The sequence below is a fragment of the Taurulus bubalis genome (assembly GCF_910589615.1).
Source record: "Taurulus bubalis genome assembly, chromosome: 4".
NCBI classification, from domain to species: Eukaryota; Metazoa; Chordata; class Actinopteri; order Perciformes; family Cottidae; genus Taurulus; species Taurulus bubalis.
Window position 1 is genome coordinate 5,877,122 of NC_136592.1, and position 15,614 is coordinate 5,892,735.

Sequence of the window (15,614 nt, forward strand, 5' to 3'; positions counted from 1 at the left end):
CTTAAGTACGACATTCAGATGAGCCTGGCTGTACAGTCTGTCTTCAGATGGAAGTTTTGCTCTTTTTCTACGTTTTTAGTAGCTTCTATTTATCGCTTATTCTATAATTGAAGATAGTTTTTTTTAAGTATTTAGCCGATTTCTCTATAACTAGGAAACATACAACTAAACAACTAGTTTGATCAAACAGCACTACACTGAACAAAATTTGGAGTGTCATTTACTTAAAAAAAGCTCGGTAACACTTTCCACCCAGAAAGTAATTTTTACTCAGACAATTTTTAAGTTAAGTTTACTTACTAATAACAATGTTTTTTCATCCAAAATGGTCAAGTCAATGTTACTTGAAAATTACTTCCTGCGACATAACATTTACTCAGCATTTGATAGTAATCTTTATGTATAAAGATTTCATTTACCGTCATACCGGCGCATAACCGTAACAACAGTTGTCGTTCTCCAGCAGGCAGCAGCATGTATTTTTCACAGCTCACCGCTGTGGGCGCGGCCGGTTGGAGCTAGTTGTATTACGTGTATTGAGACTGATTCATGGTTTCTAACTTTAAAAGAACAATTAATAACCCACAGCTAATGGTCAACTAACAGGTAAAACATCACGACACAACAATTTGTAACACTAATAATTGTACATTTATAAAATTACACTGCCAAACTGCATGCTGGGTAGAGTCGCCCACTTTCACATCGCAGGAAGAGACAGACTCTTTCGGTCTGTCTCTTCCTGCGGCAGAGTTTCCCTGGGTCCTAAGTCCCTCCTTGTTTAGCTTCCTAACACCAAATGTGCCAGTGTAAAATCAGCTGTTCACCACTTGCAACAGCTTTTCAGTTGGCCGGTGGTCCTTTTCGGCATCAATGAATTAATGTTTTTATTTTATTTTAAATACCGTGATATACCGTGAAACCGCCAGAATCTTACAAAATACCGTGATATGAATGTTTGGCCATACCGCCCAGCCCTAGTTGCCAGGTTCACTTGTATCCCCCAAGTAAATGTTACTTTGTTGTGTCAGGTTGTACAGTCAATCCAGTAGTTTAGTTAATATTACTTGGTGTGAATGATCACATGTACTTGATGATGATTCATAATTACTAACAAACACAAAGTAACACATTAAATAAAAGGTGACTTTATTGTAGAATGTACACATATAATCAAGGCAATAAGTCATTTTTTTCAGTGTACAGCCAAGAGGAAAACATGATTTTTGGGATGAACTGTCCCTTTAAGGACTTCAAGCATCTTTCGGTGCCCATGTGTTTGTGTGCATGTGTGCACATGTATTCATTCAAGAGTTTGAACAAATCCTTTTTTTCTTCCAACAGGAAATCAAGAGGAAATGAGAAAACGTGATGCAACTGATGCATCTACAAGGAAAACCAGAAATGTGGCTTGTGCTTAGTGCATTTGCTTTAATTGAGGCTTTGATGGTATTAATTGGTGCTGTCCTTATGATAAATACAAGTGTCCATCGTCACAAATGTACACATATCTAAATGCTTGTAAGCTTGATACATATACTAATAAAACAAAGGAACAAAACGTACCCGTGGCTTGGCATATATATCTCACAATGCACATCCACATGAAATTCGGAGAATCCAACACATGTTCCTTTTTTATTAATCCAAAGCTCTTTGTTCCAAGTGTGGGTTTTATTTTGTTTCAGCGGCACTCACGGCTCATTCACATCTCTTAGTGACTTTAAAATACTCTGTAGCTTCCTGAAAAAGTTCACTTCTAAAGAGAAAACATGTTCAGGATTAAGAAATGATGAAGCCGATAATCTTTGTTTCAGTCTCCTGCTTTTGAGTGAAGTTCTGTCTCCGTCTGAGAGCCGATGAGGCTCTGTAGAACCTGATCAATGACGCCGTCCTCACAAGTGGATAAAAGTCTTCTTGTGGTCCTCAAACACAGTGAGATGATACTGACACCCATGACCGTGTATTCATTTAATTTATTTTCTTCAAAAAGTGTCAATGTCATCGAAAGTATGATTTCATATAGCAATATCTTGTTTTCCATACAAGTACAGCGGGTCTCTGGCGGCCCCTAGTGGACAGAAAGAGCGTGAACACCAAATTGAAGCAAATCACTGATCCTCCATAAAACAGAAGCTCCTTGTGTCTGAATATAAAACCAGTCAAAGTTAATTCAAACCAAACAAATGTTTGGAGTGAAGCAGTAGAGCAACGGAGCGCTGAAATAAGATAAAGGGTTCTGTAAAATGGAAATGATAAAGTCAACTCAATATTTAGAAAGTACGAAGCCAGAGAGGTGACATGGATATAAGTTAAACATGTATTTGATAGATATTTGACTGACTTTTTGAGAAAATTAAAGGGACACGTGAAAATACATTCTAGTATATTTATAATATGCTTAATTTTTCATGATCATATAGTCTGCTAACCTCCATGACAGTTCAAATATATGTGTGCATCCCAGTGTCTATTGTCCTCCCATTTGATCACAGCTGATCACAGCTGAAAGGAATCGGACGTCTCATTTCTCTCAAAACATGTTCCCTCGTTCCCTCTCTCCTCGCATGGCTTCCTCGTGAGAAACGGGGACGCAATGAAGAGATTTGGTGAACCCTGTTAGTTTGTAATGTTGTGTCTTATGGAGATAATCGTGTGTAATTATTTGCACAAAAAAAGTGTGTTTTAGAATTTAGTGTCGAGCAACAATACCTTTTAAATATTTGTGCCACAGACACCAGTTTGTGTGTCTTGGCAAGTACAAACAATCCTGTGCAGTCAATGTGTCTGATACGGCTATGAGTGTACTGAGAATAAACACATTGCATTGGTGTTCATAGGCTTTATTTACAGCGTGCTCCAAATGAAAAGGCCAAAGGCTCTAGATAATAGTCTTTTATAGTCAGCACATCAATGTGCAGCCGACGTGTGGGAAGAACTAGTGTGTGCTCTTTGTGTGTGAAGTTGCGAGGCAAAAACACCAGCTTTAAAAAGAGTTTACATATTGTGTTGAATGAAGCGTTTGCTTTTGCAAGAGATGTCAGGTATTTCATATTTTACTTTTTATCGTGTGTTTCAGAAAAATGTGTTTTAGCAGTTACAAATGCATCTGGGATATATGTTGATGTATCGGCCGCATTAGCTGTGGATGCAATGAACCGTCCCCACTAGCTCCGTACAGTATGTGTCTGTCTGGCCTCCAGTTTCCTGCTGTGGGCGTTATAGTGACACCAGTGTGTTGAATGTCCCACACTGATAAGAGCAGAGGAGGGTGTGTGTGTTTTTACTCTCAGACAAAGTGACAGATGTTACAAACTCAGACTCTCCAACATAACACGTAAGGCGATACAGTGAAAATGCCGATGAGGACGTTATGCGTGAATCAGGACGATAGCAGGAACCAGATGTCTGAAAATCAATTGCGAAAGTGGTTACATTTCACACACACACACACACACACACACACACACACACACACACACACACACACAAAACACACACACACACACATTCTCCATTTAGGACAAACTCCATCTGTTGACGAAGCCCAGATTTCTTTCTCAGATGGAATAAGCAATTAAGCTAAAAAAAAAAGTGTCCCAAAAGAAAAGTATGGCCAAAGGTATGTGGACACTAATTCACGTCTGGCTGTTTCTCGTGGGCCCTTTTAAGATTCAGGTAAGAAGAATCTTTTTGATTGATTGTATGCCAGTGTTGTGAACGATAAACTAAGATATATATCTAAGATGTCTGAATGAACTCTGATTTGACTAGTAAAGCACAAATAAACAGTAACACACAGAAGATGGCCTTATTCAGATATTCTATAACGCGTTTCCAGGGGAAGAGCGAGTCTCCACTCAGATGAAATGAGGTGTCTGACTAATAGAGTTGCAAAGGACGTTTTTATCAATGGAAAGTTGGCGGCCGCGGGTGTTGGGACTCCAAATACGGCCGTGGGAGGTCAAGGCCCGTGCCAAAATACTGTCCAAAGTGTGTTTCATATTTGACGCCAGGAATCTGTCAAAGTCGGATGGGACCTGAGCAGGTGAGTTTGCACCAAATATGTTTGGTATCCAGGAAGATTTCTGCCAAATGTACTCTGTAATAGACCGTGCCTAAAGCACAAAGAAGAAGAGTGGACTCAGTCGATATGGATACGGTCCCACCGGTTGTCAGGTTGCCACACTAGTTTCCTGCTCCCAAACCTGTTTAAGATGGATGTTCGGATTGGGGTTGAGGGAATCAATGGAGTTTTAGATTCAGCCGGTGCAGCGTTTCTTTGTAGGAAGAGAATCAATCAGGGGCCCAGGAGGGTCGGCAGTCACGGTTGGGTGTGGAAGAAGTTGACTTGATCGAGACCCCATCCTACATGTTTGAGAGGAAGTGGATCTATGACGACGTAAGCCGGACCCGACCATCTTTTCACAATCATACGTGTTTTTTTTGTGCAATTGCCAAGATACAAAAACTGGTTGTTGTGGCACAATTATTCACATAACTCGTGTCGTCTGTCTGTTCGACCAGGCTGAGCCACAGACACACCATTCAAAGTTAAAAGCCTGTGTGCCATTTAAATTCCACACTTAATTGTCAATCAACTACACCCAGAATGCACCTGTGAAAACACCTGCAACCAATTCGATCACTTAAAAATCTGCGCTTGAACACTATGAATAGGTATAATTGTGCAATTTGTTTTGCACAACAATGGAGGCTGATTTTGGACTCTACATACAATATGCTGTATTTGGTTTACGGTACAATGCAGTAATATGTTAATGTCATCTCCAGTTATGGGGAGACACCACAGGTGAAGAAGGTAACATATATTTAATAATAGGTATCACCATGAAACTTCCCGGTTGAGTACTTACATTAAGGAGATTCTTTTTTTGTATTACAAATTTGATCTGAAATATGAATATGCAAATTAAGCATTGTCTAAGATTTTGATGCAAATATGGCAAGTAATAAAATAAACACCTAAAAATGTATTGTGGGTGTTCACTTTCCACTAGTCTGAAAGAAAAAGCAAAATAGCCCCAAATCTTAAAATTGACCAGTGCATGAAAAACAAGAGTTTATTATATATTATATAAGTGTTTGCTTTTGCAAGAGATTTAAGATGCTTGGTCTTTTCTTTTGTTGTATTCTACTTCTTCAGAAATGTTGTTTTTCAATTAGACTAATACAGAACTGTTGGATATGTAGAACTATTTCCACAGCTGCACAGATACAAAAGGCAGTACTGCACCCACCCATCGACACACCTGGGACAGCCGCAGTGCTTCACAGGGCTTGCAAAGACTCAGCATGTTCCATTTGCAGCGATAAAGGTGTCGTTGTGTTTGCACTCTCTGATACGTCATGTTGTGTATTCGCTCTTGGACTACCTGGACTGTATAAAAAGGGTCGTCCTCGAGTGAAAGCCACACTCATTCTCTGCTAAGGCTTTCAGGTAGGAACCCCATCAGGGATAGTATCGGTCATTAACCCAGATGGATTATATATATCATTATTATTATTAATTCATCTTCTTCACTCTCTCTGGTTGCTGTAGGTCTGTTGCAGCCATGTTGGTTTTCTCTTGGTCTCTCGTGAGCCTGCTGCTGGTGTCCTCCTCCTGGGCCGAGGTAAAATATTCACCGACATGAAGGAAACAAACAGGCCAATCAGAAATGAATGTCATTTAAATGGAAAGAGAGGCACCCAAAAACCCAGTCACGACACTTTGTTTAATTTGAAATATAATGTTTTCAGGTTGAGGCTACACCGAGGAAACAATAAATCATCCAGAAGGAGGGAAATAGATCGAGAGCAATGATAAATATGTAATGTTGCATCAACTACCAGAGACAACCAGGGTGAAATTAAGAAGTAAATATTGGAAACCAACACAGACAGTGTTGGAGCCAAAGACATATAGACATAGTTCTCCTCATAGTTCATTTATCCTTTTTTGTATTTGATCACATTTTATTCGTATTACTTATGTATTTATACATGCAGTTTTGTTTGCTCTACAAATAGAGAATTTTGGATATTAGTTATTTTTAATATTATATTAATTATTTGAAAATGAAAAGCTCTAGTTTACTTTGCACAGATTAAAGTCTGACGATGACATTGATTGAAGTTCAAGTATCAAGCGACAAAGAAAATGTGGAAACATATGTGGAAATATCCAGACGCATAAAGGCAAACAAAACCAAAAATCCAAACAGCTACTGTAGGCAGAAAGATATGGAGCATCAATGTGTTCAATATATAAATAAGAAATCATAATAAATAAGTCCATGTTATGAAATGTTAATGATATGGATGATAATGATATTGACATGGCCATCGACAGGAAAAGTGAATAACATTGTTTTGTTTATTACATTCTTTATAACAATGAATTGAGTTTAAATAATACATAAACATGATTAATTTCACCTGTATTCATCCACAATTTAAAATATTCATAGAAATACTTGTCCCATCAATCAAAACCTTCATTATCAAAATATTACAACATGTCACTCATGCAGGAGCCGTGCATGATAGGAACGAGCTGATCTGTATTCTGTCTCCATAACTTCTGATTCTTCTTCTTTTCCATGTCGCTGTTGACGAGTGCAGGAAGGTGAGAACGAAATTAAAGCTCTTCTTTATCAATACATATTAAATACAATACATATACTGCATATGTGCAAATGCATTTTAAGTAAAAGTGATTCTGACCTCACTAATCAGTTGATAATGTGCCACATGTTGTGCAGATGTTGCTGCCATTGAGGAGGACATGTCCAGGGAGCTTTCTGTCGGAGAGCTGCTGGAGCGAGCCAACAGAGACCGCAGTGAGTACAGCTTCTCCCGACCCGACCCGTAACCACGCCGTAGAGGTCACACAGTCGGACATATTGCTTTCACATGACGCTACATTTTGTTTGGGAAGCATTGGGTTGCTCCACCGAAAGCACACTTGAACACACGACTAAAAAGGACAATTTGCAAAGCGCCAATCTGTGCGGTACAACAGATGGCTCGTTTCCCCTGTTGTGTATTTTTCCGACTAACGCCCCACGTCCTGCAGACCCCGACTTGGACGAGCCCGTCCTGATCGAAGGCGACATCGCCATCAAGTCTGATGCTGACAGGAACGCCGACCCCTGCACCGCCCGTGGCTGCCTGTGGAGAAAGTGGACCGATGGGAAGGTCTACATCCCCTACTACATCGCCAACCACTACTGTGAGCAGCCATCCTTTTATTCAAATGTATTCTTTTTGACCTTGGGGCCACTTCCCTATGAATTTGGGGACCAAAAAGGTTTTATTTCTCCGTTAAGGCCCTGTAAGATAATGAAAAACCGGAGGCTGTCAGTGACACAGTGCATTGTGCCGTTCAATGACACAACATAAATCATTCAGGTGAAGTTAAAGCTCCGCTGCTACAGATATTCTCAACCTGTCATATTTGCCCTGCCAGCCTCCCGAGAGCAGTCCATCATCATTCGTGGACTGGAGTCTTTCTCCTCGGTGTCCTGCATCCGTTTCAGACCCTACCAGAACGGAGATAACGAGTGGCTGAGCATCGAGTCCAGGGACGGGTAAGGGTCCAACCTTTATGTTCTTACCCCAACATTTTCCTCCAACTGTTTTTGTTCTATAGACTGTAGGCCAGCCCTTCCCTTTACAACCTTGCGAGGTGATATTCTGTGCGATTTCTCAAAATACTCTGTCTTGTTTGTGCGTCGACAGCTGCTACTCCTTCGTGGGTCGCCAGGGCGGCGCTCAGACGGTGTCTCTGAGCCGCCAGGGCTGCCTGTACCACGGCACCGTGCAGCACGAGCTGCTCCACGCCCTGGGCTTCAACCACGAGCAGACCCGCTCCGACAGGGACAGCCACATCCGGGTGCAGTGGGAGAACATCATCGATGGTTCGGCAGCTTCAGTTGTCCACGTCGAGCCTAGCATTGTTTGTTTTAGCCTTTAGAGTAGCCTTAGAGGCAGAGAGTCTCGTTGTTTGAGTTAAATAGTTTGGGGCAAAAAGCCCATTTTGCTCTTAGATTAACGAGCAAATGCCGACAACGGTGTTTGACAAATGGCCAATTAGATTGCAGCGAGGCAATCTGAATCAAGTTTGTGGCACCTGCCTTCATTGCCCAAAGGCTTTGAACATACTTATTGCCGGTTTCTCACACTTCGAGGAAAGCGGCCTCTTGAGCCCAGCCCATTTAAGTCACATTAACTGGATTTTGAATGGAGAAAGGGAAATAACTAGACCAAAGACCAATAGATAATGTGATAAAGTTATTTTGCAGATAATTTACCGACTCGTAAAAGTGGATTTTGAAAGTGTTTCGGGAAAGTCTGTGTTTTTAAAGAGCCACCATCTAGTGGCCACAAGAAGAACTGCAGTTTAAAGCATACCAGTATTGGTAAGAGCTGATTATTACAGTTCACATTTGGCATTCTGAAAAACTGCTTTTCACCCTCATGTTTGCGAAACTGAAATTCAGATATTCTTACTTCACTTTATAACGATGAATGTCTTTGTGATTTGTGATTTTGCACTAACAGTTTTCTCTCGTCTCCGCAGGCATGGCATACAACTTCAACAAGATTGCCACCCTGAACCAGGGAACTCCTTATGACTACGGCTCTGTCATGCAGTATGAGAAGTATGGACGACGTCACGATTGTCTCCTTTACTTCATCTCACACATTTCCATTTCCCCTGTAATTGTATAGAAGTAGGAGCTATCAGTCTCTTTGAATACATCCTGACTTTCCAGTGTTTCTTTGTATGTTTCTCAATATTATCACTTCAATCAGCATGTTCTCCGATATGAGCTACTGCTACCACTAGCAGGACAAGCTGGAAGCTCCGTAATGGTTGACTTTAGGGAAGTCGAATGGCCTGAACAAGAGGTTCTTTGGGAGAGTAACACAACCAACGTGGATCGGCTTTTAAACATGACCACATCACAGAACTGAAATCCCCGGATGTTCCCATCAAACCCAATCCTAACCCGCTCTGCACTGTGGTGTCCGTGACTCTGCAGGTACGCCTTCTCCAAGAACAACCGGCCCACCATGGTGCCCATTCCCAACAGCAACGTGTCCTTCGGCCAGGCCACCCAGATGAGCAGGAATGACATCACTAGGCTGAACAGTCTGTACAAGTGCTGTAAGTATACAAGTGTACCCTGCAATTCGCTGTAGTCTCTAAAAAATGGAAGAGGCCTTTGCCGTCTTGGATGCCCCTATGGTAAATAAAGAAAGGAGTGGCCTTATTATTTGAAGAAGCGATGTAGTGCCATAAATACTGCACTGCATGCTAGAAAACTGTCTAAGCGTTGCTGCCCCATCTAACCCACAATCCTTAGTGCAGCAGATATATGAGCAAGAGGGTCAAAGTTCAATGTGCAATGTTGTGACAAAGTAGTACGTGCCGATTTGAATGCATACTGCATGAAACAGTACACACTTTGTAAAGGCAACTGCAGTATGTTGTAAAAAAAAACACGTGTATATTTTATCAGCGTGCATATGGGCATATGAGTATATTGTTTAGAGGCAGACTTCATGTGAATCTATATGTTCAAGGAGACATCTTTGGAATATTCACACAGTAAGCAACTGTCAATCCCGCTTCAGGCTCCATCTTAATGACACGCCATCTTTATTCCGCAGAAACTGCACGTGACCTTTGCCCCGCCTCCCCGACGACATCACGGAGTACGCCGATGACACGGATGAGGGATTCGGGCGGACGGCAGCTTTGGGTCAACAATAAACCTGCACACTTCCTTAGCATCCAACGCTGTTTAATAATGGAATGGGAAAGAACTTAATAAGACGCTTCACTTCAATTAAATTTGTATTTAAATTATGCTCATGTCACATCACTGTCAACAGTTTGATGTCTTCTGATCAGAAAATAAAGCAACTTTCATTTGATTTGTATTGAGTCGAAAATGTGCTAATTCATTTTCATTTTCGGGCAGCACATTTGTAAAATATGGAGCGCCGGTCAGCAGCTGATTAGCACAAAGAGCTAACCTGGCTCCGCCTACCAGCACCTCTAAAGCTCGCGAATGAACACGCTGTGCCTCGTTCGTTTGATCACTTTAACAAAAGTGACTCTCCGTCGGGAAGTGGACAAGCGGATTTCACAGAAGTTAAATAACTCATCATATGGCACGTCACGTGACGTGATGCTAATAAAACTCACCGGACTTTTAAGAGCTGGTATTGCCCTACCCAAGAAAAGCTCTTCTATATTGAAGTCGGTATCCCTGCATTGTCCTCAGGGCGCAACCTGCAGTTCTGCTGAATTAAACCAAAGCGGAAGTGTCTTAAAACCTGCATTATCTCTACTGACCAACAGGGGGCGACACCTCCGGGTGCAAAAGGAGATCAGGTTGTATAGAAGTCTATGAGAACATTACTCTACTTCTCTCTTGATTTATTCCCTCAGTAAACATTGTAAACATGAGTTTATGTCTCAATCTCTAGTTTCAAGTCTTATTTAATACAGCATACAATAAATTATGGTCATTTAGAGTCAAACAGACGATAAAGCAGAGAATCACAAGAGCCTTATACGGCGTCTCTACATCACTCCTCTGCATTACAAACACGGTAACTTCTGTTAATCGGTTGCAAAATACTCAAGATGTCGCCGCAGATATCGCCCAGCTCGAGGCTTCACAACGGGGGTCCACAAACCAACGGGTGACGTCCCCATGACTACGTCCAGTCTATGGTTTTACGTCATGTTAGACCGATCACTACGCTGCCATTTGTATTTGAAAAGAAAAAACGTCTCCACACAATTCATTTTACACTTTAATTTGGACCCCCTGCCCCTCAAACTGTTCATAGCTATGCTGCTAAGCCTGACGTCCATCACCTGCAGAGGTCCCCATGTTGAATGATCATTTGGTGACGCATTACAATTACGAACACGTTGCGTTCATGTCGATTTATTGATCAGAAGGTGATTATTAAAAAAAAAAATTTTTTGAAGCTTAATCACAGCTCTCATTCACATTCAGAGTTCACGTCAGTCTCATCTGTAAAACGTGCCGTCGCCATCAGGATGTTGGAAGCCTGTCCTCCACTTTGTCGGCGGTCAGGTTGAGCTGGCAGGCCCTCAGGGCCTCCACCAGCTCCGACGCTCGGGCCTTGGCTCCCCGGCTCTTCCTCCACTCCTTCAGCAGCTCCCTGGCCGTCTCCTCCAGATCCGTGTGCTTCTTGGAGACGGATTCCAGCTTGACGTCGGTCAAACCCAGCTTGCGGCCCAGCTTGCGCCAGCTCCGCCCCAGGTTCTCTGCGATCACCTCGGTGGCGACTTCCAGTTTGGCTGACGAGGAGGGAGAGAAGACGTCGAGGGTTTAGAGAAGAAGAAAGAAAAATCTAACATTTTGGGAAACAATTAACTCAAAAACCTCGTTAATGTGACAATTAAAATGTAATGTATGTATCCGCTGTATATCTATTATATCATGGCCACAGAAAATAGATTTTCTGGATGTCTGGCGGGTGTGATATGTTAATATCAATATATAACATTTTAGTTTTAAAAGTTTAACACTGATTCATCACAAGGGACATGTCTGACTTTTTAGTTATTTGATCACTTTGGCTGGGTAAATGCAAATAGCAAACATTTTTAAAAGATTTTTTGGGTGGGGATTTTTAAAGTTCAACCAGCTCTTATAATAAGTCCATGATAAACTGTGTAGCCAAAATACACACTGGCAAACCAGGATTTACGCCAGTAGTTATCAAACTGTGTTACTGTTATTATCTTGAAAAGATATTCAGTGCAAAACAGGTTAAATGCAGCCACAATAAGCTTTTTTTGTGTGCCAAATATTAGTTATTCTTTGCACATGCAAAAAAGAGAACTTTATCTGCATTGTTCTAAGAAAGTGATTGCACATTTTATTAGTTTTTGCCTGATGGAGCAATCTGGTTTACTTGAAAGTGATTGCAATTTTCTTTCTTCTATTATTTGAAAAAGCGCAGATGGAGGAGTCACAAAAAGTTATTTCAATAAAAATTAAGCATTTTTACAATTTTGTTGGGGTGGCGCAATATGAACATTTTTCTTCCTCCGAAGTATATGTATGTATATATATATATATATAGCTTGGGTCTTGGGATGGAAGTTGGTCAAAAGATGTAACTACATTTGCAAAGTCTACTAACATGGTACATTCGACGATTCACATTCTGTTGTTGCTCCGTGTGTTCCCACTTGAACCGGATGGTTCCAGTCACACAACAGGTCAGGACATGGAAGCATACCAGCCATGTTGCGTGTGGAGGCATTAGCACTGCCAGGTCCTCACACTGTGCACATGACACGGCAAGTTCAGAGTCACTGGTTTTCCCTCAATGGTAACCACAGGCTGAGCTTAGCCGGAACATACGTGAACTTGTAAGAATACATCACAAGGTCACAAAGACCGTAAAGCGGTATCGGGATTTTTAAAAAGAGATCTGTCAGAGCAAAGTGGGACTGCAAGTTTAGGGAAACAACTGACAGACGAGGTGTGACGGGGGTATTGGTCAAAGTTAATTTACATGAGGAGTACAACATTCAAATTATTTAAAACTAATGTTAAGCGTCTCTGGCTTTCATTGTGAAAGTTAAGGATGGAAAGGAGCAGATCCGGACTGCGCTGCCTTTGCAAAAGGTTGAAAGCAGTAGTCAAGTTAGTCGTCCCTGTTTCTTAAACGCAGACGTGACTCAGCCTGTTCTGCACAACAAGACTGGTTTATGGCTTTATGCACGTTGCGAAATCTTTTCGAGAGATCACCGTCATTCTGGAATAAAACTACGACATTTTCTTTATAAAAAGATGCACGTCCAACAACAACAGTTCTAAAAAAAAAATACATCTATTTGCAGAAATAATAAAAAAAAAATTAAAAAAACACACACCCTATAAAGGCCTTTTTGGACATGAATGCTTAATTTAAATTGTACAGCACTGATTATCAATGAATTCACTTTCTATGTATTCAAAATAAATGAATAAATGTTGTTGTTTTTTTAAACATCCGTCCTGAAGAAGTCCCCTTCACATCCCCCCTTTACCTCATGGGGTTTTCCAGTGAGGTCAAGGAGTGGTTCAGAAACTACCCTCTTATTTCCCCTCCACTATCGACCGCAGCCATGTTCAAACAAAGTGAAACAATTAAGTTGCATTATGGGAAACGTAGGCTCCAGGTTTTTTTTTGGGGAGCTTGACCCATGCTAAAGAGTAAAAACACCTCTGCAAACACTCAAAGTCACGACTGTTTGCTGTCCCGGCTCCTCAATGGTGGAATGAGCTCCCCATTGACATCAGGGCAGCAGGAAGTCTCTACATCTTCAGTCGCAAACTAAAAACACATACTTTTCGACTACACCTTGAATGAAGAAAGTAGCGCCGTAGTAGCACTTTAGTAGCACTTAAATAGCACTTTGTAGTGTAACTTATTGAAGAAATTGTACTTTCTTGATTATTGGTGTTCTGAGTTTGTACGCATGGTTGAATGCACTTATTGTAAGTCGCTTTGGATAAAAGCGTCAGCTAAATGAAATGTAATGTAATGCTTTCATGTGGAAGTCCCCCACGCAACTTTATTGGGGGTGTTTTTGTCCACCAAGTGCATCAAAAATCTATATGCGGGTCTGGATGATTAAAAGTGTAATAAAAGCACCATCACCATGCAGCAGTGGTGGGCCGTCAGGGCCTGCTCTGCTGGCCTAAACAGAGTTACATTTAAATTTATTATAATCTTTTTTTTTTTATATATATATATTTTTTGTTGTTATAATTAAAAGTTATAGCTATTGTATAATTTAATAGTTTTTTACAAATACACTACATGTATAAGAATATTTTTTCCCTATTAGCTTATTTTCTCATTGTACAGCTCCTGTCTTCCTGTGTTGCTCAGCCTTTAGCCTCCAGCCTGCTGTGTGGCGCGGCTGCTTGTTAAGACTGCTCATCCAATCACATTTCACCTCTGTTTCTCTATGCAATCAGGAGCTGGTTCAACTATATGGAGAGGCCTGCTAGCATTATGAAACGTGTGGTTGGCCACAGGGCCGGCGTGACCATTAACGTGCGCTGTGATTGGTCAGTGGGGCATGTGTGCAGTGTCTTAGTGCAGCGGTTTTGTTTGAATGTTTTGTTATAACTAAATGTGACTGGTTGTTGATTTGGACTTAATGACGCAGCAACGGCGAGGTTGGAGGCTTGCTCCGCGGACTGTCCGCTGTTTGTGCACCAAGCCCCAGAGCCAAGATGTTGTAGGAAGGCCAGGAATGTGAAATCAAGATGAGCTCATAGCTCTTCTCAAAATGGGGGCCGTGCCAGGTACCCCTGGATACAGAAAAACAACTCGCTCAGTTACACAGAGGGTGGAGAGATGACGTCAAGTACCAGGAAGCAAAGCGTGCTGAGGTACCACCTCTGAACCAACCCAGATGCTGCCTCCACCTCTGTTAAACTTATAACCAATTGCACGCTGTAATGCTAAGCCAACGAGAGGCGACGACGGCCATTATATTGATCTGTAATATCTAATGTTTTACACCGATCGGTGTGCATAATATGAAGGCTAGACAGTTAACTGCCGTTAGATATCCGGTGGTCTGTGGACGCGGTGTTTTTGTGCACCCTGGATAACGCACGGCCCTGCCACACAGAGTGAGCATAGTTTAGAGGTCAAGTTCACTCTTTTACCAGTTTACTGCAGCAGGTCAACTTAAAGCTAAAACAAATGTTGACAGGTGTGTGTGTGTGTGTGTTCCAGGTGCAAGATAAAGATTCATACCAAATAAGAAACTACTATAGTGCCCCAAAACTTGTATAAAACCCCGTCGCCTTCTATTTCTTTTATTTTCTACATCATCATCATCATCCTCCTCTCTTTTCATGAAGCCCTGTCATTAAATCCACATTACTTGCGCTACCCCTCGTGTGTCTGTCTGTGTCACTATGTGAGTGTGTGTCTGTGTGTGTGTCTATGTGTCTGTCTCTGTGTGAGTATGTGTCTGTCTGTGTGTCTATGTCTCTGCGTGTGTCTGTGCCTGTATGTGTGAGTCTGTGCCTGTATGTGTGTCTGTTTGTGTGTCTGTGTGCGCGCGTAGGACCAGCCCACAGCCTCTCAAATGAAATGCATGTCCCGGTAGTCCAGTTGTATCTGCCGTATGGACAGTATTGTGCGCTGGTAATGGCGCACCAGAAGTAACTCCACACGTCCAGCCTACCTCTCTCCGCCGCGTCCGGCTGGCCGTCGCTGACTCCGGCGCCACTCTCGAAGTTGTCCAACTTCTCCGAGAGGTCTTGTCGGTGGATGACTCTGAGGAACCCGGACAGGCACTCCGTCTTGTCGGGGCCCAGCTGGCCTCGCTCCGTCAGCCGCTGGAACAGCTGCGTCCCGCACGTGATGGTCTCCAGCTCCCTTTTCCCGACCAGATCTCGGCACAGGAACTTCATGTCGTCCAGCTGCTTCGGGGCCAGCTGGTTCGAGATGTTCAGCAACACGCTGTTGAACTGGAAAGAGGTCATGTCGCTCCGGGCGCGCAGGTCGAAACCCTCCGCAGTCTGATC

The 15,614-nt window shown here is 42.1% G+C and overlaps 2 protein-coding genes across 2 annotated transcripts; one reads left to right on the forward strand and one right to left on the reverse strand.

Annotated features, from left to right (window-relative positions):
* Positions 1-5,576: 5,576 nt before the first annotated feature.
* On the forward strand, positions 5,577-9,910 carry LOC306735123 (hatching enzyme 1.2-like; the record flags this gene model as incomplete). The annotated part of the gene is made up of 8 exons (XM_079216567.1): positions 5,577-5,636; positions 6,764-6,845; positions 7,082-7,237; positions 7,475-7,595; positions 7,747-7,925; positions 8,588-8,669; positions 9,054-9,178; positions 9,685-9,910. Coding segments are annotated over 8 exons (807 nt in total). The 3' UTR covers positions 9,687-9,910.
* A 1,053-nt stretch (positions 9,911-10,963) lies between these two features.
* On the reverse strand, positions 10,964-15,614 carry fadd (Fas (tnfrsf6)-associated via death domain). Its single transcript, XM_079217200.1, has 2 exons — positions 15,272-15,614; positions 10,964-11,359 (listed from the first exon to the last, which is right to left on the reverse strand). Exons 1-2 carry the CDS (start codon positions 15,570-15,572, stop codon positions 11,091-11,093), a joined length of 570 nt encoding a protein of 189 aa, XP_079073326.1. The 5' UTR covers positions 15,573-15,614; the 3' UTR covers positions 10,964-11,090.